This window comes from Terrapene carolina, unplaced genomic scaffold, assembly GCF_002925995.2.
Source record: "Terrapene carolina triunguis isolate 2854851 unplaced genomic scaffold, T_m_triunguis-2.0 Scaffold139, whole genome shotgun sequence".
NCBI classification, from domain to species: Eukaryota; Metazoa; Chordata; order Testudines; family Emydidae; genus Terrapene; species Terrapene triunguis.
This window is the reverse complement of record NW_020664490.1, coordinates 3,264,518-3,288,463: the sequence shown is the minus strand read 5'-3', so window position 1 is coordinate 3,288,463 and position 23,946 is coordinate 3,264,518. Positions and strand designations below refer to the sequence as shown.

General features: G+C 45.8%; 1 protein-coding gene across 1 annotated transcript in view; it reads left to right on the top strand.

The window, feature by feature from the left end:
• The first annotated feature begins 2,661 nt into the window (after positions 1-2,661).
• LOC112112818 (phospholipid-transporting ATPase IB-like) overlaps positions 2,662-23,946 on the top strand; it is a 422,105-nt gene continuing 400,820 nt past the window's right edge. The window contains exon 1 of the mRNA XM_026653425.1: positions 2,662-2,777. Coding sequence (XP_026509210.1) covers positions 2,677-2,777 — 101 coding nt within the window. The 5' untranslated portion in view covers positions 2,662-2,676. The remainder of the gene's footprint in view (positions 2,778-23,946) is intronic.

Below are 23,946 nucleotides of genomic sequence, written 5' to 3'. Positions count from 1 at the left end.
GTAGTTAGCTCCTTTTTGCTATGCCTGACTTAAACCTGAGTTTCACCTTAGGCAAAGAGAAGTTATTAGCCTTTTTCCTACCCAGCTCATATGCTGTATTCCCAGTGTTTTGTAGCATCTGTATGGGTAGTGCAGAGATAAAATTCTTAGACCGCTTCTTCATTGATGTCTGCTTCTTGGAGCAGCTAGTCCTGGAACCCACAAGCGGAGAGGCAATTCTTGATTTAGTTCTAAGTGGTGCACAGAATCTGGTCCAAGAGGTGAATATAACTGAACTGGTTGGTAATAGCAACCATAATATAATTAAGTATAACATCCTTATAAGGGTTTGGGGTGGGGGCATGCCAAAAAAATCCACCACAGCAGCATTTAACTTCAAAAAGGGCAGCTACACAAAAAATGAGGAAGCTAGTTAAACAGAAATTAAATGGAACAGCCATAAGGGTGAACTGCCTATAAACTGCATGGAGACTATTTAGAAACTCCACAATAGAGGCTCAAGTTAAATGTATACCCGAAAGAAAAAAAAACACACAAAGAGGACCAAAAAATGCCACCATGGGTAGACAGCAGAATAAAAGAGGCTGTTAGAGACAAAAGGACATCCTTTCAACATTGTAAGTTAAATCCTAGTGAGGAAAATAGAAAGGAGCATGAAATCTGGAAGGTTAAGTGTAGAAGTATAAGGTAGGCCAAGAAAGAATTTGAAAAGCAACTAGCTAAGGACACAAAAACTAAATTATTTTTATTTTTATTTTTTTATTTTTTGCTGTAAGTACATTAGAAGCAGGAAGCCTGCCAAAGAATCAGGCCACGTCTACACTACCTGCCTGAATCGGCGGGTAGAAATCGATCTCTCGGGGATCGAATTATCGCGTCTCGTCGGGACGCGACAATCGATCCCCGAATCGATGCTTGTACTCCACCAGCGCAGGTAGGAGTAAGCGCCGTCGATGGGGGAGCCGCGGAGGTCGATTTGCCGCTGTCCTCACAGCGGCGTAAGTCGGCTCAGATACGTCGAATTCAGCTACGCTATTCGCGTATCTGAATTTGCGTATCTTAAATCGAACCCACCCGTAGTGAGGACGTAGCCTTAGTGGGACTGCTCTGTCAAGTATCAGGGGGTAGCCAGGTTAGTCTGTATCCACAAAAACAACAAGGAGTCCGGTGGCATCCAGTGCAGACTGAATGAAATTTGTAAAATGGGGATAGTAAACCCCACCTTTGTGAAAATGCTTTCAGATTCTGGTGCTTCAGGCACTATATAGGTGAAAAGTTATTATTTGGATGGTAATATGTGATATAAAATACTTTGTACACTTGTATCGCTTTTCACCTAAGGATCCCAAAGCACATTGCAAACATTAAACCTCACAACCTTCCTGCCAGAGAGATGGGTGTGGTGACTTTTTTTTTTTTTGTAAGAAAGTGGGGAACTGAGGCGCCCTGAGGGTCAGTTACTTTCTGACATCAGAGGAAATCGGTAGCAAGAGATGAGCACAGAACCCAGGTGTTCTAACACTCACTCCTTTGATCCAGCCCCAGGACCCTCCTTCCCTTCACATTTGTGTTCTTCCTAAAACTAGGATGACCATATTTCCCAAAGGGGAAATGGGACACCCTGTGGAGCTGGCCCGAACTCTCCCCTGCCCGTGCGGGGCTGGTATCGCCGCTCGTCCCCACGCACGTTCCTCTGCACCGCACCCCACTTTTTTCTGACAAAACTGATCAAGTCTGCAAGACAAACCGGACAGATGCTCACTTTTGCCCCCCCAAAAAGTCAGGTCGGCCGGGACAGGGTTTCAAAAAGGGATGGCCTGGCCAGAACGGGAGCTATGGTCACCCTATCTAAAGCGAATGAACGGCACCAGGAAGCCCTCTCTGACAAGAAACACGCTGCTGCAGCCTCTTCCCAGTACATCGCCTTAGGTTATCCTCCTTTACACTGGTGCTTGGGAGCGCTTTTCCCACTGGCGCTTGCATTATTCATCATCAGCCATTGCTTTGGCTAAACACCAGGGAGGAAACTCCTAAAGGCAAGATCGCTTCAGTCTATCATACCCTCCCACCCCTTTAATCCCCAGGGTGTTTTGTTTTACAGAGGTTCCCGTTGCCAGGGTCAATCCCAGCTCATGTACTCTCACTCACATCTATCCACGTACCCATTAAAATAACCCCGCCCCGCCCCCCAAATACCCCACCCCATAAGGCACCATCATGTGCAGGGGCTCTGGGGACCGGCAAAGGCTGCTGCGGACAGGTGGGTGGGTTTAACCGGCTGTGATGGGCAGGGAGGGGTGTCTCCTTTTGTTGCTGTTACTGTGTTTATGATTAGCGGCCTCGGCGAGAGCAGGGCAGGGTCTGTGCCTCCCTCGCTCAGGCAGCAGCGTCCCTCGCTGTGCTGCGGCTCTGCACACACAGGGCTGGGACACGGGGGAGTGCAACACCCGGGCTGCTGCAGCTACTCCGGAGCCAGGAGCTGGCGGCCGCCAGAGGCAGCGGCTGCAGCCCAGCGGGGCCAGAGAGCTGCATGGGGGGGCTCCGTGCACAGTGCAGCATCTCCCTGCCGCTGCTCTGAGTCTCTCCCGCGCTGCTCGCTGACTCGGGCTCTCTCTGCTCCTGTTCCCTGCAGGACCCGTTTGTTCCCCCTCGGGCTATAAGAAGGCGGATGATGAGATGTCCGGAGCCACGTCTTCAGCGGATCAGGCGGAGGCAGCAGCCCGCACCATTTACCTGAACCAGCCCCAGCAGAGCAAGTTCCGCGACAACCGGGTCAGGTAAGAGCGCGCGGCCGCCTAGGGCAGGTGCCGCCCGCCTCCTCCACCCTGCCCTAGCACTTGCTGCTCCGCGCTAATCCCCAGCCCGCGAAAACCCTGCACGCTGCGAGTCCCTGTATTACTGCTGCTGCCGCCGGCGCCTCTGGGGAGAGTGTTTTTGTTTTGCAGCCTGGGGCCGAGGCAATACCTCAGCCGGCTCTCTGCGGGTGAAGTCCTGCCTCTTGGACACCCATGTGTCGCAGTGTAGTCATGTCAGTAGCTGGTGTGCGGACTCGGGGTGGCTGCAGCCCCAGAAGGGAGCTACAAGCAGAGGGAGAGACGAGTGAAAGGCAGGTCACTCGCAGGTCATGTACAATGGAATCACTTTTGTGGCACAAAAATGAGAGAGTCAGTTACAGGTGATAAACTCTTAGTCCCACAGTAGTGAGAGAGAATTACAAGACTCTTTGGAGCAGGATTGTGAGAGCTAATCACAGGTGATATTTATACCCAAGGTTCTTGTTTGCAGCTCCAATGATGAAAGGCAATAGCGGGTGAGATGTAGGATAGTAGGTCTAAATCAGATCTCACTTCAGCTGATGTAAAATAGAAGTAACTCTGGTGGAGTTACTCAGGGGCAAAACTGGTGCAAGAGAGGTCAGAATTAGACCCACTGTTTGGAAGAGGCCTCGCAGAGTCTACATCTTTGCATTTTGTTACCGTTTTCAAAGACGTACTAGATTTTTTTAAAATATGACATAATAGTAATAGGAAGTAATACAAGTTTAACCAGGCTAGCCAGTTATATATATGTTTGTGTGGGACATAAGCCCAAATAATTAAAAGATCATGGCCAATGAGTTATTGTGCATCTTTGAAGGAGATCAGTAGGAATTTGTTACAGTAATTGCTTAAAATGCTTTCTGTATTTTAAAAATCTTCTGTGGCATGGGCTAGTTTCAGAGTGGTTACTTGGGGGGATAGTAGGAATGGTGCTGAATATCAGAGACAGGTGCTCAATAATTTAAGGAAGCTTCTTGTCTAGCGGGTTTTCTGCTGTTTTAATCTTGATGTTTGGTTCATTGGTCAGAGATTAGTTTGTTATACAATAATTTATTAATGTCTTTGTGAAGAAAAAGGAATTTCAAAGCATACCTAGAATGGCACTTTCTATTTGCTGTTCTAGTATGTCTGTTACCAATGGTAATTGTTTTGAGAATGTTGGTGTTCTGAACAGGGCAGCACTTTGCTTATATTGGACTTATCCACAGCTTGGATATTGTACATTGTATCCTGAAAGAATCTTATATGGGTTGAACAGCTTGGTTACAATTTTCCCTTGCTTGAAATCCCTCCTTTTGGAATATTTCCAATGGATATTTTTTCCTATAAGCTTTCTGATGAACTGGTGTAGAATGTTGCAGATCTTTAGGTTTTCTGTAACTTTCTCCACTTCATTGTTTCCTTCTTGCTAAATGCCTGTTTGTGGGCTGAGAGAATTTTGTTTTTAGTTATCGAGAGCACTTGTGCTCCTTTCTGTCTCCCTTAGACCATTGCAGGGTGAAGGGCAGAAAGTGAACATTGACCAAAGTGTGCAGGTTTTTGAGAGGCAGATTCTGTTGTCCTAGGCTGTCTTAAATTGCATGCAAAAAGGAAATACCGTGGAGTGGGGAGAGGGTTGGTTAAAATAAACAATAAGAGATCAGTTCCTGTTACTATGTTACTGGTAGTTGGGAAACTGTTGCACACCCATAGTTGCTTTTTGAGAGCCATCCAGTACATGTTGAAAAGGTTGTTTAGGCACAATACTACCCAGGGAGATTTTGATTTAGCAGTTCTCCAGTCTGTTTCTTTATTTGCTTCAGACACGGAGTTCCCGGGCTATATGGCAGTGGTTTTCAAACTTTTTTTCTGGCAACCCAGTTGAAGAAAATTGTTGATGCCCGTGACCCAATGGAGCTGGGGATGAGGGGTTTGAGGTGTGGGAGGGGCTCAGGGCTGGGGCAGAGGGTTGGGGTGGGGGGGTGAGGGCTGCAGGGTGGGGCTGGGAATGAGGGGTTTGGGGTGCAGGAGGGGGCTCTGGGTTTGGGGGGGGGCTCAGGGCTGGGGCAGGGGATTGGGGCACGGGCTTAACTCGGGCGGCTCCCGGTCAGCGGTGCAGCGGGGCTGCTAAGGCAGGCTTCCTTCCTGTCCTGGCACCGTGGACTGCGCTGCACCCCAGAAGCAGCCAGCAGCAGGTCTGGCTCCTAGGCGGAGGCGCACAAGCAGCTCCATGTGGCTCTTGCCAGGATGCACCGCCCCCCCCAGTTCCCATTGGGCAGGAACTTGGGGTGGGGGCAGTGCGTGGAGCCCCGTGACCCCCGCCTAGGAGCCGGACCTGCTGCTGGCTGCTTCTGGGGCACAGCGCGGTGTCAGAACAGGTAGGGACTAGTCTGCCTTAGCCGGGCAGCACCGCCGACGGGACTTTTGAAGGCCCGGTCGGCAGTGCTGACCAGAGCCACTGTGACCTAGTGCCTTACACAGGGCCGGCTCCAGGCACCAGCTTAACAAGCAGGTGCTTGGGGCGGCCAAGGGAGAGGGGCGGCACCTGCCGCAATTCGGGGGCAGCAGGTCCCTCACTCCCTCTAGGAGCGAAGGACCTGCTGCTGAACTGCCGCTGCCGATCGCGGCTTTTTTTTATTATTATTATTTCCAATTGCCACTGCCGATCGCGATCGCGGCTTTTTTGTTGTTGTTGTTGTTGCTTGGGGCGGCAGAAATGCTGGAGCCGGCCCTGGCCTTACATTCCAGACCCAGTACTGGATCGCGACCCACAGTTTGAAAACCACTGCTATAGGGGCACTACCGCACCAGGAATAAGTCAAAGTGCTAGCTTGGTGTTCACAGCTCATGCTCCCTTTCCATGAGGTGTCTGCCACACATTGACTGACTGGAATTCTGCTGTGATAACTTGAGCCACCTGGGTTCAGGTTATACCCCTCTTTATTACAGACCTGGCTGAGGCATGTTGTAGGTTCTTTCCCCTGTTTAGAGGGATGCCTACAGCCACTGTTCATTACCTCCTCTACAAACACACCAAGTGCAGTCACATTCCTTGTTGCCTTCTGGGTTTGATGCCTCCTCCTCCAGTTGAAAAAGGACTTTGGGGAAAGCGTGAGGAGAAATTGTGCCTCAGATTGTGGCTGTCCCTTGCACAGGTGCACAAGGGCAGAGCTGGCAAAATACACAGGCAGAAGAGCCCGCTGCACCATCCTAAGGGGGGTGCACAGTCCCATTTCCCTTGGTCACCTAGGAGCTCCCTTTGAGGAAGTGTCGTTCTGTATCACACCACAGTCCAGTTGGGCTGCATAGAGCAGTGGTTTTCAACCTGTGATCTGTGGACCCCAGGCGGGGGTCTGCAGACCATGTCTAAGATTTCCAAAGAAGTCCGCACCTCCATTTGAAATTTTGTAGGGGTCTGCAAATGAAAAAAGGTTGAAAACCACTGTCCTAGAGCAGGTGTTCTCAACCTTTTTCTTTCTGAGGCCTCCCCAACATGCTATAAAAACTCCATGGCCCACCTGTGCCACAACTGTTATTCTGCATATAAAAGCCAAGGCCAGTGCTAGGGAGTAGCAAGCAGGGCAGATGCCCAGGGGCCCCACGCCATATGGGGCACTGCGAAGCTAAGTTGCCCAGGCTTCGGCTTCAGCCCCGGGTGGAGGCGTTCAGGGCCTTGGGCTGCAGTTCCTTGTGGCAGGGCTTTGGCTTTCTGCCGTGGGCCCTAGTGAGTCGAACACCGGCCAGGCTTGGCGGACCTCCTGAAACCTGCTTGCGGCCTCCCATGTGACCCCAAGATCCCTGGTTGAGAACTACTGTCCTAGATGATGGCCGGTCTATGGGCTAACCTCAGTGAGAGTTTGAGTAGGGACTGAGTGAAATCTCAGGAAGGGCATGCTCTTTTGTTCCTACAAAAATAAAATCAAAACCACTTTGACTGTTTTAATGATTTATATGAGTATTTTACCAGGACAAACCCCTAAAGATGAAACATCTCATTTCCAAGTGTGTCCTGGGAGCAGCAAAAGGAAGAAGTAGTGCTATAAATCCACTGTCTCTGAAGTGAGAACAAATAAATATAATAAGCAGTTATGTTGAGTTCCCAGTTCTTTAGATAATGCAATTTGTAATGGTTTGCAATTAGTAGTACTTCTTGCAGAGATTAGGTAACAATGCCATGATGCAGCCAGATAACTAAATAACAGATGATCAAAGCCATATTTTTGGATCTGATTGCAAGTTTTAGTACTAAATTCTGATTACAACAGCTATTATAACTGGTGCGGTCTTTGTTTAAATTGATACTTACAAACTGTAGGCCTGATCCTGCAGCCTGGACACAGTTCCATGATTTTGCCTGTGTCAGGTTCAGCCTCTGCAAGTAGGTGTATAAAAAAGGCATAATCCGTAAGGGCAGAATTCTGCTCTCTACTACATATGGTGGATCTTGATTCCAGTATTTTGCTCATTCTGCCTGTAAAAATCTCCCATCAACAACCCTGAGAGCAGAATTTTGGGCTTACAGTCTTGTAACATGAATCTTGTGGGACTTCTTTGGTATCCTGCAGATGAGATTTTTCTTATGTTCTGAGATTAATGGTCATCTTCTGAACAGACAGAAGGTAAATCATCCCAGGAAAGAAGATAATAGACCAGGAGCCTTCAGTTTTACCTTAAAAATGTGCTTTACAAACAATGGCTTAAGCCTCAAGGGGCCCTGTGAGACAGGGAAGTATTCCCATTTTGCAGGTGTGCACACTAGCGTCCAGAGAGGTGAAGTAACTTTCACATAGGAAGGCTCTGGCACAGACAGAGCTAGAGATCTTGTTATTACAAGTTCTGTGCTTCAGCCAAAAGGCCATCCATATGTCTTAGAGCAGTGGTTTTCAAACTTTTTTTCTGGGGACTCAGTTGAAGAAAATTGTTGATGCCCATCACCCAACGGAGCTGGGGATGAGGGGTTTGGGGTGTGGGAGGGGCTCAGGCCTGGGGCAGAGGGTTGGGGTGTGTGGGTGAGGGCTACGGGGTGGGGCTGGGAATGAGGGGTTCAGGGTGTGGGAGTGAGCTCTGGGATGGGGCAGAGGGTTGGGGTGCAGGAGGGGGTCAGGGCTCTGGGATGGGGGTGCAGGCTCTGGGGTGGGGCCGGGGATGAGGGGCTTGGGGTGCAGGAAGATGTTCCAGGTTTGGGGGGATCAGGGCTGGGGCAGAGGATTGGTGCGTGGGATTGGGGTGTGGATTTACCTCGGGTGACGCCCGGTCAGTGGCGCAGCGGGGGTGCTAAGGCAGGCTTCCTGCCTGTCTTGGCACCGCAGACCGCGCTGCACCTGAAGCAGCCAGCAGCAGGTCTGGCTCTCGCCCGCAGGCACCACCCCTACCAGCTCCCATTGTCCAGAAAGCCGGTGCTTGGGGCGGGGGCAGTGCGCAGAGACCCCTGGCCATGGCCGGCTCCAGGCACCAGCAAACCAAGCACATGCTTGGGGCAGCAGATTTTCAGGGGCGGCATTCCAGCCACCTTTTTTTTTTTTTTTTTGCTGGCGTGGCAAAAGCCTAGAGCCGGCCCTGGTGCAGCAGCGCGTTCTGCACAGTGGGTGCCCAGGGGCCGCTGCGGTTCGCGTCGGGGAGCAGCGCCCGCACCTTATGGTTGGGCGGGCTCTGAGCGCGGGACACTTGGGCTGGGGCCGACCACGCAGGGCGCATGGAGCCGCCTGCAGCCACCCTCCAGCGCTGCAGCCGGGGCTGGGCAGAGCGGCCCGAGCCACCCAGGGACTGTGGCAGGGCGGCCAGGAGCAGCAGCAGCAGCGGGGCCATAGTGGGGACTGGTGCCCGGGGTGCTGCCGTGCGGGGCCCGCGTCCCGCTCTCCGGGGCTCCGCTCCCTCTGGGGCTGCCCTGCCCCAGCTCCTCAGCCCTTTGCCGGGCGGTCCCCCAGCTCTGTCCTCCCGGGTCCCGGCCGGTCCTGGAGGTGGGCGCCCCAGCTGGAGGGACCCTGGGCTGAGGCGCGGCCCGGGAGCCCCGCTGCTTACTCCAACCCTGCTAGCGCCAGACCGGCTGGAGGCAAGGGGGGAGTGGGCGGAGTCAGCACTGGTGGGGGAAAGCCCGGCACTGGGGCAGCAGGGAGTGCGGGTGGGGGGGAGAACCCAGCTCTGGGACAGCAGGGGGGTTTGGGGGGAGCCCAGGGCTGGGGTGGGGGGCAGCCAAAGAATTTTTTGCTTGGGGCGGCAAAAAACCTAGAGCCAGCCCTGCCCATGGCCCCCCTGCTTAGAAGCCCGACCCACTGCTGGCTGCTTCCGGGGCGCAGCACGGTGTCAGAGCAGGTAGGCACTAGCCTGCCTTAGCTGGGCAGCACCGCCAATGGGACTTTTAACGTCCCGGTCGGCAGTGCTGACCAGAGCGACCCAGTGCTTTACATGCCACTACCTAGTACTGGGTCATGACCCGAACTTTGAAAAATGCTGTCTTAGAGAGGTTCTCAAGCTGTGGTGTACAGAGCACTTGCTGATGATGGACAGAGAGCAGGTTGATCACATGGTGCTGACTCCTTATTTCCAGCTCCTAAACTGCAGTAAAAGAAATAAAACATATATTAAATACTCATAGTATATTTTTGCCATATAAACAAGAGCTGTAATTGCCACAGGGATGTTATGCACTTGCAAATGGGAGGAGGTGGTCTATGTGATTGTGAATAGGGGGGAAGATGGTCATGAAGACAATCTGTATATTAAAATGTGGTCCATACTCTCAAAATGTTTGAAAATCTTGAGTTCGTAGCTTTATGTATTTTCCATGTTACTTGTACCAATGCTGATCTAGCAAAGAGCTCTGGATTTGTGGTTGAAAATGTGATTAAAAAGTCAATATGTGCAGTACTCCATGTACTGTTAATCAACACACCTCTTAAAGTGAAATGCTGCATCAATAAACAGCTCTGTGCTTGTATGTGTGACTTTGTTATTAAGCTTCCAATAAATGAATAATATTCTTAGTTATTGTTAGAAACAATATCTAGTTGTATTGTTTTTGTACTGCTGAGAACAGAATAAAGCCAAGCAAGTATATGAGAATAGAGCACTTATTGGGGTTCAGAACAACATTACATTTTGAAATATTATAGTGCTGCTTTTTTGATCACAGGTTCTGAAAGGCACTTGTGATAAAAAATTAATACACTACAACAGGGGTCGGCAACCTCTGGCACGCAGCTCTGGCCGGGCCAGTTTGTTTACCTGCCGCATCGGCAGGTTCGGCCGATCACAGCTCCCACTGGCCGCGGTTTGCCGTCCCAGGCCAATGGGGGCGGCGGGAAGCTGCGGCCAGCACATTCCTCGCCCGCACCGCTTCCCGCAGCCCCCATTGGCCTGGGACGGTGAACCACGGCCAGTGGGAGCCGCGATCGGCCGAACCTGCCGACGCGGCAGGTAAACAAACTGGCCCGGCCCGCCAGGAGCTGCGTGCCAGTGGTTGCCGACCTCTGCACTACAAAAAACTATGCGGAGGTCTTTAATCTATTTCAGAATGGTTTGCAGATATTGACATTCCTCAAAGAAGAAATATTCCTCAAGGTTTTTTCCTTATGTATTATTATTGTTAAACACTTGCTATGTTTCACTCTAGAGGTGGAAGCATTTCAGTGGTGGGTGAAATGATCACTCTTATTATGGGTGAATTTCATCCATGATGAAAGAGAGCCTGCAGAAAGCTATACGACATCACTCTAGCTCAGGGGTCAGCAACCTTTCAGAAGTGGTGTGCCGAGTCTTCATTTATTCACTAATTTAAGGTTTCGCGTGCCAGTAATACATTTTAACATTTTTAGAAGATCTCTTTCTATAAGTCTATAATACTGTATGTAGTTAGCTATTTTGCATTAATTAGTCCTAATGTGGCTCCTTTACCTTTATTGTAATAAGGGTCTGACACACGAGTGTTGGCAAGAAACTGACAGTTTACTTCTGGCACACAGGAAGGTGAGCAGGGTATATCCATTGACTTCAGTTACTGCTACCCTTCCTTTGTTGGACAGTTAGTATTTTCCAGTTAACGACCACAACCAATTATTATATTTGATTTTCTTATTAAAAGTTTCCAGCTGACTGTAGGATTAGGTACGTAGTCACTACTTCTGTTGGAAGCGAGATGTTTGTGTTACTGTGGCAATGACATTTTTCAGTGAAACATTGCTAACATGGGGCTGTGTTATAAACAATACCACGTTTCTGTGCCATTTGTGCAGCTTTTCCTGGTCGTTCTGGTTCATAAACCATCTGAGCTGTCAATAAATTCAGAATTGAAAATACTAATCAACTACACATCTGTTTTTTGTAGAGCGTTTGTGTAAACAAAGAGAACAAACAGCAAGGACTCTCCTGTTTAACCAAATATCCAAAATGCGCAAAGTTAGGAGTAAAAAATACTGTCATTTCTTTCTCAAAAACCTGATACCCAGGATGCCTAGCTATACACTAGTCTGGAGTATATATTCAGTACAACCCTTTTTATTTTGTAACTGTCTTCTTGGACACTACCAGAGGAAGCTTTGAAATTATTTTCATGTGATAGACTTTTTATTTCTGTAGTAATGTTACAGTCTCTTAATGCTATAATTTATTCCTAAATATGGGCAAAATGCTGCAATCCACATTTAGGCAAAACTCCCATTGAAGTCAATAGGAGTTTTGCTGAAGTAAAGACTGCAGGATTAGGCCCTGTAGAGGGAGCCATTATTTGTTAAAGGGATTAATTTTCCTGTTAATGTATGGATTATTTATAGGATTAGCATGTGTTTTCAGGTTTCAGAGTGGTAGCCGTGTTAGTCTGTATCTCCAAAAAGAACGAGGAGTACTTGTGGCACCTTAGAGACTAACAAATTTATTTGGGCATAAGCTTTCGTGGGCTACCCACTTCATCGGATGCATGTAGTGGAAAATACAGTAGGAAGATATATATACACAGAGAACATGAAAAAATGGGTGTTGCCATACCAACTATAATGAGACTAATCAATTAAGGTGGACTATTATCAGCAGGAGAAAAAAAACTTTTGTAGTGATAATCAGGATGGCCCATTTCCAACAGTTGACAAGAAGGTGTGAGTAACAGGAGGGGAAAAATTAGCATGGGGAAATAGTTTTTACTTTGTGTAATGACCCATCCACTCCCAGTCTTTATTCAAGCCTAACTTAATGGTGTCCAGTTGGCAAATTAATTCCAATTCTGCAGTTTCTTGTTGGAGTCTGTTTTTGAAGTTTTTTTTGAAGTTTTCAGTGGATGATAGCCCGTATAAGCACATTTTTGCATGTGACACTTTCATACCATTATCTTAGCAACTGGCAGATAACATTTAATAGTAAGAAAAGTTGATTAAGCTGTAACAATAAAAAGATGCAAGAACACTGAATTAATTCCTGGCGTAACTCCACTGAGATATGGACATAGACCAGGCATGAATTTGGCTTATAAACTTTATTGTGTCCTATTTGTGAAATTAAGCTTGTTATCTATTTATTTAACAAATAATATACTTCAATAAAAATTAAAAGGTAATCAGTAAATGAGGTAGTAATTGCCTCTTCATTTTCACAGTCTAACGGGATTTCATGAAGCTTGTATTAATATTTAATAGGTGCATTACCTTTGTAATATGAAGGAAATAGTTCATTTGATCTTATTAGTATTAATTTATCACACTCTACATTACATTTCTCTGAATGAAATGCTGTGCTTAAGTGGGATAAACATTAACTCTTGTGTGTATATATTACAATGGCAACTGCCCATTTATCTGTTTTAAAATGTTAATTGGAAGAAAGTGTTACCTCTCACCCCCCCCAAAAAAAAAATTCTCTGCACTAAAATTTGTCATAAAAAATCTCAACAAACATAACCATCTTTGGCCAGATTCATCCCAAGTATAACTCCCAGTTTCTTCTGTTTGATGCTGTCATGATGTAAGAATTATGCATTCCATTTTTCTATTCTTAAACTGACATAGAAAGGGAGCTTTGAGTGCTGTGAAAATGGCATACTCCACTTATGGGGTAGTAGAGGGATTAGCCTTGGGATATTCTGCAGTGATACCTGCTAATTTATTAGCATTAGGTGCACTTCCCAGGAAGCTCAATTCATCCCTGTCAGCATGAGGACTGTTGTTAAAAGCAAAGCATGTGGAGTGGGAAGGGAAATATGTTACAGTTCAATAATGAAATCAGTGGAGTTTTCAGTACCCTAGACTTATTCCAGGCTATCTGAAAGCAGGGGTGCTGGAACTAGGGATGCTGCGGGTGCAGCAGCACCCTCTGGCTGGAAGTGCTTTCCATCATATACAGGGTTTACAGTTTTGTTCAAGGGCTTTCAGCACTTCCACTATAAAAAATTGTTCCAACGCCACTGTATGAGAGTGGAATTTGGCCAATATGTTTGATCTGAGAATTGGTTGATATGTTTGTATAGGACTTTTGATTTTCTTTCACCTTGGTTTTTATTTTCATTGCCTTCAGTAGGACACCTCACTTGCTGGATATGGCCTTACATCATGAAGCATCTTTGGTAGTTTCATATTTTGGGCTTTGAGTTGGAGTCTGCCTTCATTTAGGGAATGAACACACCTGTAAAAGCACATCCTTGGATTGAGCGAGGTAGGGGGTTGAATCTTCTCAGTGGAAGCATCAGGAAGTCCTGGGCCTGCCACCCTATCATGGAGTGCTGCTGCACTCTGCTATTCAGAGCCAGAGGGCAATGAGCAGCCAGACACAAGTTAGAGCAGATTAAAATGGGGTCCAGCTAACATGAGGATAGGGGAAGCAAAAAGGCAGCTTAAGCAGACAGAACTGGGGTCTGGATAACATGAGGATAGGGGCCCCCCTATTCCTGCAGCTGGAAAAGAGAATCAGTCTCACTGACTTTGGTGATTTACAGTAAGAGTCTGGGACTCCTGGATTCTATTCCCAATTCCATTCCTAATTACCTGTATGACCGTAACTTCTGTGCCTCATCTTAACTCATAGGAAATGGGTATCATAGCGGCATGGTGGGGCTTAATTTATTAATGGACTAAATTCAGCCCTGGGCTGTGACTGTTTCTGTTCAGGATAGCAGGCTCCCTTGGTGGTAAGCCCATCTTGAAGGGAATTGAAGTGGGGCATGGCACCTAAAACGCTTGCTTTGCTGGGGAGCACGGAGCTGGCTAGTGTGGCTTCAAAAGAGGGGCACTACTTAGGGGAGAGATGTGGCAGGTGGTGCTCTATGGAGGAGCTTTGAACTGAGGAAGGGTTTATGTTCTTTCCCTTTGCACCACCAAGTCAGCTTTAAACTTTTGTACATGAATTGCTCCAAGGCACGTTGGCCCCCACTGCATATTGCACCATGCTGCACCTGAGGGTGTAAATGAAGTTCAGTTTTTTAAAGTACTTTGAGATCCTTAGATAAAAAGATGGTTTAGGAAAGCAAAAGATAGTTACTGTATTCACAAATAACTATGCTTTATGCATAATTAAGGATGGGAAATGTAAAACTGATATGTCAGAAATACCCGCAGGTTAATGCTAGGTCTAGCAAAGTTAACATTGCCACATTATATTTCCTATATTTGTTATGGTATGCACATTTATAATACATGCAATACATTACACGTTAAATTGAACATGGGAAGGAAGAATAGAAAATACGAATAGATGCAGCATTGTTAAATTAGAGTTTCAGGAGCAATGTCAGCGTTTGGAGTTTCCTGTCTTTTGAGTGTGAGATTTTTTTCAGTCCTTATTGTTGCATTGATATAACTTTGTATTTTCCTCTTTGCATTTAATTTCCTGGGGGGCGATGGGGAAGGAAGAGCTGTGGGATTAGAGGGTGTTAAGAAAAATGAAAAAATAAATCTGGAGCTTTTCAGCTTGGGAAATTTTCAAACTCTTCCTGCATTGCCTTGGTCTGGACCAGAACTGCAGTCTTGCACAGTTTAGGAGCTCTGCAGGGACAGAGTTTAACAACTACATTCTTAACCGTGGTATCCTTAACTTGTGTATGCGTACAGCATTAGAAACTGCTCTAGTTAAAAAGTTCAGCAAGAAACCTTGTTTTAATGGTCATATTTGAATTCACAACTTAAAAACACTTCAAACCATAAAAATACATAACTGATTTTCTTCTGGCCTAGCCTATTTTTCTCTTTACCTCTTAGATCTACAAAATGACAAGTTTGAAGTTCGCACCTATAGCCATTTTGAGTTACAGCATTAAAATTATTTTCAAAGCATATGGAAAAGTGTATTTTTTTTGCATATTTGAATAATTCAGAAGTAACAGAACTGATTTTACTCATTTTCTCCCTTTAAAAATAACCATTGGGAATGCATGGAATAGTTCACTCCAAAAGGGATTTATCTGAGAAAGTTAGAATCAGCTGAAAAATGGGGTTCAACATTAATGACATTAAGTGCTACTTACATCTACCATAATTATGTAACATTGAAGTATAATACCTTAGTGATTGATATGAAAATATTATGCTATGTGATACAAGCAGAGCCTTCTCTTTCTTGTAAGTTTCCAGAATGTTTATTGTCCTGGATGATTTGAATTTGTTTATGTAACCAATCTCTATGTGAGACAAAAAGAAGTGTCACGAAAAAGCCCAAAATGTCATCTTTGCCACTTATGCAAAAAGAGTTACATGAGCTAGCTAACGACAAATGCTGTCTACATATGAATAAATATGAAACACCGACTGCCAAAAAGTTTGTTCTGTACAAAATAATTTGTAGATCTGAAGATATGTAATCCTGGAATGTGGAGCATTCCTGGTATTCATTAGTGAGGCATTGTCGTAAAGAGGGCACCTTCAGATCCTTCTCAGAGTGCTTTAATATCTCTTGCTGCCTTACGCTTGTAAGATGTAGTTAAATGTCATTTGAGAGACGCCTGCTGTGTCTCCCCACTGTAACAGTATTTATCTGACAGTAGCATAAATTGGTGTTGGCTCTGCTCTCTGAGGACCTAATCTTTAGCCATTGAAGTTAAATGGGAGTTTTGGTTTTGAAATAAATGGCATGGGTTTGTGTGCTGCGGCCCCAATTATATAGGCATTTTAAACATGTGAGTAGTCTCACTGCAGTCAATAACATTAAATAAATGTATAGGTGTTGCAAGATCAGGCCTAGATAATTAGGATCTGGCCAAGATTGCATTATGGAACAAAGGCTAATGTCCCTGATAAGCCTGATTTTTTTTTCCAAGTCCCAATTTCACCCACAACTACCCCAAAAAGAAGCCAATCTTTGAAATTGCAAAGAGTTCGGTGTCCCATCAAGTGGCAGGATCCAGTATTGTTTCTTTACTCCCCCATTGGACTCTCTTCCGCTTTTGTTGCCTGTGACAATGACCTAAGCCACCCTTGCACAAGAGTGTTTTTGGTTGTATACAGAGAAATGTTTAAAATTGACCTGCTAATTGAATCCAAGCAAGAACTGTGAAGGGGATGTCCAGGTGGACATGGGGGGCAAGGAGGACAGGGACTAGGAGACTTGGTAGCTTGGAGCCTGGGAATGCAGGAATCTGGGGAGTACCAGGTACAGGAAGTGGGAGAGTGGCAGAATAGGAAGGGGATGTAGTGGGGAAATACATGAAACTGGGGAAGGTCTAGAGGATGTGTGTACACATCCTGGGCAGGGGGACAGGAGAGTGAGGCATGGAAAAGCAGAGGCTTTTATCTATGTTAAACTTAATTAAAACAATTAGTTTTCAATTTGGATAAAAGCTTCCTTTCCATTCTTCTCCACTACCCCAATATCCCACATGGGTATAACTCCCCTCCACCACACACACCTCCTGTGGACTTGCTGAAGTCTGGAGGTGGAGAAGCCTGCTTTGATGGGCCTCATAAGAATTGTCAGAGCGGAGCTTCCCTCCTAGGAAACTTAAATACCAACTCTATTTAAAATTATTCTACACTTTTTGTAAAACCTAAATGTTATGAAGGGAACAGTTAAGAGTTCCAGACTTTTCCCACTGCCCTATAGTCCTTCATCCTTCTCTCATTCCACCTGATTTATGCTACTCACATACCCTTAAATTTCCCATTGAAATCTGAAAAATGAACACACAATAAATTACTGATTTATAAAATCCCATTTCTTATTCAAGGTTCTAGTTCCCAAATCCTTTATCTGTTCACTTCAAGACTTGCTTATGTTTGTTTTGTTTTTTAAAGGTGTAAAATTTTTGTTGAAGTGTAGTGTTGTTTTTAGATGGATTCCATTGAAACACACCTTTAACCTTAGCTCTCTATAATTTTTTTGTTGGTAACTAATGATATTTAGTTATAATTCCATGAAAATGGACAGCACCATGCTCTGGGCTTTTCTGGACTGTTGCTTCAGAGTATTTGGGAGGGCACTCTGTAAAATGATCTTGTCCTATCACTGAGCTACTTTAAAAAATGTGTGTTTAGCTCATTCTACAATTGAGATATCTTTGTTCTTGTGCATCCTTAGGACAAGGAGCCTAACTACATACTCCCTACAGAAGAAAACCCCTATTGATTTCAGTGGGAATTTTTCTTGCATGAGGAGTATGGGATTAGGCCAGGGGTGGGCAAACTTTTTGGCCCGAGGGCCAAATCTGGGTATGGAAATTGTATGGCAGGCCATGAATGCTCACGAAATTGGGGGCTGCGGTGCAGGACGGGGTGAGGGCACCAGCTGAGGGTGTGGGCTCTGGGGTGGGGCTGGGGATGAGGGGTTGGGGGTGCAGGAGGGTGCTCCAGTCTGGGACCAAGAGGTTCGGAGGGCAGGAGGGGGATCAGGGCTGGGGCAGGGGATTAGAGCACGGGAGGCGGTCAGGGGTGCAGGCTCTGGGTGGCGCATACTTCAAGCAGCTCCCAGAAGCAGTGGCATGTCCACCCTAGGCTCCTAGGCGGAGGCGCAGCCAGGCAGCTCTGCACGCTGCCCCGTCTGCAGGTACTGCCCCTGCAGCTCCCATTGGCCGTGGCTCCCAGCCAATGGGAGCTGCAGGGGTGGTGCTTGGGGCTGTGGCAGCCTGTGGAGCGGAGCCCCCTGGCTGCCCCTACACATAGGAGCCGGAGAGGGGACATGCTGCTGCTTCCGGGAGCCGTGCAGAGCCATGGCACGCACGGACCAGGGCAAGCCCCCGACCCCACTCCCCGGCTGGAGTGCCAGAGCGGGGCAAGCCCCGGAACACCCCACTCCCCCGGTGGGAACTCAAGGGCTGGATTAAAATGTCTGAAGGGCCAGATGCGGCCCTTGGGCCGTAATTTGCCCACCCCTGGATTAGGTTCATAGGGCCAAGCCCTGAAAATCACAACACAGAGTCATCATAGTACAAGATATTGCAAAAGGCAATTCTCCCTATGATCAAATCATTCCTATCGGGCTCTCCACTGTCTCTTCTTCTAAAACCTTGTCAGTTATAAGTTCATTCCCTGATATAAATAACTCCACTGAGTTCAGTAGGTTAACACTGGGAATGAAACTTGGGATGGTTGGGCCACAAAGAGAAATGCAGGAGCGGTGTCCAGAGCAGCGAGAGAGGTTCCCAAATGAGGGGTCAACCGTTGTAAGGAAAGGGGGTAGTAGAGGTTCCTGTTCAGAGGTAGTGCTGTTTAGGGGAAATGATTGTGAAGAATGTGCTGGTTCTAAGCAGCTGATATAAATGGGGAAGCTGAAATAAAGTGTAACCCACACACCTCCTGGGTGTGGTGCTCTGTCCCATCTAGTGACACCGAGACCACTTAGGGAGAGAGAGAGACTAATGAGTTTGCTCTACAGCCTTAGTTAAAGGCCATGTGGCTTTTAGTTCATGCAATAGAGGCTCATGCATTTAGCTATGGCTGTAGAGCAAACTCATAAATCTCTTTCTAAGTGGTCTCGGTGCCACTAGATGGGACAGAACACCACACCCAGGAGGTGTGTGGGTTACAAAAGTATCCCAGGACCCCAGATAATGCCAGAGCTGCCAAGCCACAATTTTCTCCACATTTCTTGGAAGAGGAAGGTTCCCTGAATCTTGCTGATACTTTCTCCACAACATTTTGAAAATCTGACTGTTCCTGTCTGTTCCAATTGTAAAAAAGCTTGTCTGGCGTGCACAAAAAAAAAAAAAAAAAAATTGTCTAAGCCCTCATCGCTCATCTTGGTTACTGTAGCCTCCTAATCCAGCCCACATTCCTCTCCTTTCCCTACCACTAGTTTCTCCAAATTGTGGCCACTAAATTTGTCCTCATCCCCAAAATACCAACTAGCAACTGACTGACTTGATGTGAGTGCAGACGTTTCAAACAAAGATTGGTTTCTGGAGTGCTTCTTACTTCAATGCCTTCTTCATTGCTACCTTGGCCAATCTCTATATCAAATGCAAAATAACATGACAGGTATAAAGAAAATGCAAAATAAGCATTGCCCCAAATAATGATTTGGGCAATGCACGTAAATGGTCTTAAAATGAAACCTTTCGTGCTTAGGTTTGTGTTCCATTTAAGGATAAAACAGTAATACTAAGTACTCTCCTAACTATAAATTCTATTTGATTGATTTTCCCCCCACCCAAGTTACTTTGCATGCTCTTTAAAGCTCTTACTGTATATACAGTGGAGGCATCATTTAGTAAAGTACATTTTGAATATGGAGCCAGCATTTTAGATTCATTACTTTTGCTACTTTATCATTCCTTGCTACCATCAGTAAAATAGGAACTCGTTTTTTTAATGATTCCGCAACCTCCGCTTTTCTCCTCCCTTAAAAAATAGTTTGAATTCTAAAGCAGCGAATAGGAGTAGTGAGCTCAAGGGATTGGTAATAGGCAAGGCTGAGGCTTTGCCATGGAGTTTTCCTCCGTAGTTACAAGGGGTGAAATGGGAAGAGATGAGGGGCTGCTGTTTCTGGCATGGCCTCATTGTTCTCTTTGGCACAGGGATGTATGAGAGCCTGATGTGACTTGCCTTGTTTGCAAATCAGGGAGGCAGTGCAGGTCAGTGGATAGAGTACTTGATGGGGACTCAGCAGACCTGCATTCTATTCCCAACTCTGCCATGGAGCTGTTGTATGATGTTGGGCAGGTCACTTCACCTCTCTATGCCTCTTTCCCCTCCCATCCTATGCTTATATTGCCTGTTTAGACTGTAAGTTCTTTGGAGGAGGAGCTCTTTCTTACTGTGTGTTTGTACAGCATCTAGCACAGCCAGGACCTGATCTGTTAGGCCTGTAGAAGTTACTACCATAATTCAGATGATAACCATATTGTCAGACAAGGCATTAGGGGAATAGCATGGAGCAGAGGTAGCCATCTGTGACCCAATTTGAAAAAACAAAACAGTCATAGATTTTGTGCCTGCCAAGACTGTGCCTTAGGCCTGCTAATGGAATACAAAGCTTTCCCATCTCTGGGTCACTTGTTTATACCCAGCCCTAATTAGTAGCTACTTAATATCATTATCTCATCATGACTAGCTGTAGGTCTGTGTGAATGTGTTGACAGGCTCAGTCCAATTCCAAGTTTCAGCAAAGAGGCTAATGATTAAATGAGCATGGAGACTGAATTATCCTCTCATCCTTAGAAGCTGTCTCTCCAGTTCTACCAAGGCGTATTGGTTAAGCAGAGTGGGGAAGTCTGTTCTGCATAGTCTTCAGTGAATAAAGAACTTGTACCAAGTTCTCCTTTCAGAATAGAACCCCTAACGAGAGAGGAAGCCAAGTATTAAGCATGTTGCCAGTGCTTCTGGTTGTGTACCATGGTGCAGGAGCTGCTGTTCTGGCACTGGACTTTAGAAACAAAGGGGACTGAGCCTGGAGGCTACAAACTGGATCTTCTAATTTTACACTGGAGGGAGGCCAACATAAATCAAATCCGGATCTTCTGAATGACAGTGCTGAGCACTGCCACTACTGCAGCACAGTACTGATTTAATTTACGGGCACAAAGTATTATATTTAAAATATACAAATAGTATGTTCAGATACAAGAATGGATCCTGAAATATCAAATAGACAGCTGTGGGGTGAATGTGACAAGAGGTCAATATGTGACTGCTAATCAGCACTGGGTAGGTATGAACACAAGTGTCCCAGTATAGCTCTTATTTAATTTTCTCTCACTGAAGACTGTAGGAGACAAATTTAAAGAACATTCAGGTCCAGAGTTTCCAAATAGCCCATATTTTAAATAAAAATCTTCCAACCAGTGAGGAAGAAAGATGGATCCCAGATGTCCCTGCCATTGTAAATATGATTGTTTAGTTTTTAAAAAACAAACCCCTTTTACCTCCAGATCTGCCTGCCTGAAATGTGAGGAGCAATCTCCATGCACTTATTTTGTTGTTGGGAACTTTCCGGGCCATTTGCAGGATAATTCAGTGCAGCCAAGTTTTGCGATATCGTAGCACAGGATGTTTATTTTGTGGGGAGGGAAGAGGTGGTGGGAAATACGGGAATAGAAATTTGTTTAATTATACAAAAAATATACTGAGGTTGGAAAATGAAGAATCATTCTTGCGTGGAAAAAAACAGGTTACAATGTTTGCTAGTATCTATATGAATATTATCACAATGATGACTCATCATTAGTGCTTAAGAGTAGCATGGTAATGAGTGGAACTAAATGAATGAAAGTAATTTGTTGAAATTATATAGGAGTTGCTTTTAGAAAATCTTAGTGCATTGTTGTGGAGACAATGGGCCATACTCTGTTTTCAGCTGCACTGAAGTATATCCAAAGTAATTCCAGTGGAATAGCTCAGAGCATAATTGGTCCTAAATTATGTAGCAGATGTTGAGGCAGATCTCTTCCAGTGGAATATTTGAACACCTACCTGTTTAAATGCTGTTGACCACTGATCCACACAGTAATTTATCTTGTAACAGGCACTGACTTAGTGCTAGTATTTTTTTAAACGGTCTTTGATTTTTCCCTGTTGAACTGCAACTCTTAAATTCCGCTCTGACTTACATGTCAGGGCACTTCATTGAAGATAATGGAATTGCACAGGTTGAAGTCAGGGCAGAGCTTAGCCCTTGCAAATGTGAATCTGTATTATTTAAACAGCGTGTTTATGGCAAAACCTCAACCACAAAATTCCTGTCTACTTTCTTATGCTTTATTGACATAATTTCAACAGGTTTCCCCAGCAGCTACTTAAAAAGCTTGAGATTCAGAAAACATTATGATAGGTGGGGAAAAAAATGAATTTTTGTGTTCTCTCAAAACATCATGGGCCCATGGTAAATCTGAACTAATGCCATTGATGAAATTACCCCAGAATATGGCTCTCTGGCCCTGACAGAGCAGTATCTAGGGAAATGGGTCATGTGGATACTCAGCATTCCTCATTTTCACTGTATGAGGGTTTTCTGGTCAAAAAGTAGTATTAAATTACGTAATGGTTGCCCCTTAGTGTCACCAAATTGGTGACACTGGGATTCTGCCAGTCTTACTCACCCAAGTAGTCCCATTGAAGTCAAGGATTTGCCACTTACAAAGGGAAGACATAACTCTGCACTGATTTTTTTTCTAAACTTTTCCCCGATACCAAAAATTAATAGTATTGGGTGAGAAAATCCTATATAGCAGGGGTCGGCAACGTTTGGCACGCAGTTCGCCAGGGTAAGCACCCTGGCGGGCCGGGCCAGTTTTATTTACCTGCTGATGCGGCACGTTCGGCCGATCGCGGCCCCCACTGGCCGCGGTTCGCTGTCCCGGGCCAATGGGGGCGGTGGGAAGCCGCGGCCAGCACATCGGGGCAGCGGAATATATTTCAGGGTTGTGGTGGTGGTTACCTTGTGCATATTTCAGAGTTTTAATGCATTTTTTTATGTGATGATATTGTTGTTCAATGATTTAATCCTAGTGAATTGACTAGCTAGGCTAGTCTGCTGGTGTGTGACACTACTGCCTATCATGCTGACCAGTATTGTCCCACTGCTTCCTTGTACTCCCCCTTCAGCTTGTCTGTATCCATCTGTAGTCTCGTGTCTTATGCTTAGATTGTGAGTCTGTGGGACCAGGGATTGTCTTTTGGTTTTGTGTTTGTACAATACCTGGCACAATGGGCCCCTAGATGCTACAATTAATACAAACCATTAATAATATGACAGTAAAACTTTGCTTTTCCTTTTTAGTTATGCCTCTTCACCTAGAGTTCATGTGTTATGAAAGTGTGTATGTGAGATGCTTTGTATTATTTGAGCACAAAGAAACATGGAATTCAAGATGATTTTGGTACCAGCATTCTGTGATGATCCTGAGGCATATTTAGAAAACATTCATTTGTCAATGCATACATATTGTGGCAAAGTACCTTCTTCTCAGTAGGCTCAGTTGTTTTTAGCCTTGGAGACACAGGCTTGGGCAAGGCAAATCCTTATAGGTAGCACAGGGTCCGGCTAGTCCTTTCCTTAGTCAGTCCCTTGTGCTTGTTTTCCTTCCCTTCTGGGGAGGGAGTGCAGCCTTCCTGGAAGGGTTCAGTGTCTTGCTGCACCTAGTCTACTGGCAGCTTCCCTGCTTCTCTCACACACCTTCCTTCCACGCAGGGGAGGGTTTAAAAAGGTCTCAAGCAGTTGGAGCCAGCTGAACCTAATTAATTCCCTAGTAACCCCTTTTCCAGCTGAACCTTATTTCCCTGTGGTTCTCTCTCCTCAGTGGATAGGGAGAGGCCTTTTAACCCCCTGGGACTAATTACTACACTCCCCCTCCCCCCCATGTAGCTGTTTGTCCTGGGTTTACCACAATATACAATAGAACATCAAAGATACAGACACCAGAATTACAGACTGACGGGTCAACCAGACACCATGTGAAACCGGAAGTAACCAATCAGACAGCAGCAGAGATAAACAAACAAACAAACAAACAAACAAGCAAATAATATACTGTGCCTGTATTCGTGGGTAAAAAACCTCACTTTACCCATGAAAGTTTATGCCCAAATAAATCTGTTAGTCTTTAAGGTGCCACCGGACTCCTTGTTGTTTTTGTGGATACAGACTAACATGGCTAGCGCCTGATACTTGTGCCTGTATTGTATCTTAAAGGGAGGGACATCTGGGCTGCCTGTCCCCACCCCTCCACCATCGCGCATTGGGCAGCCACTTACAACAAGACGCTGAGGCTTTCTCTCTCTCTCTCTCTCTCACACACACACACACACACACACAC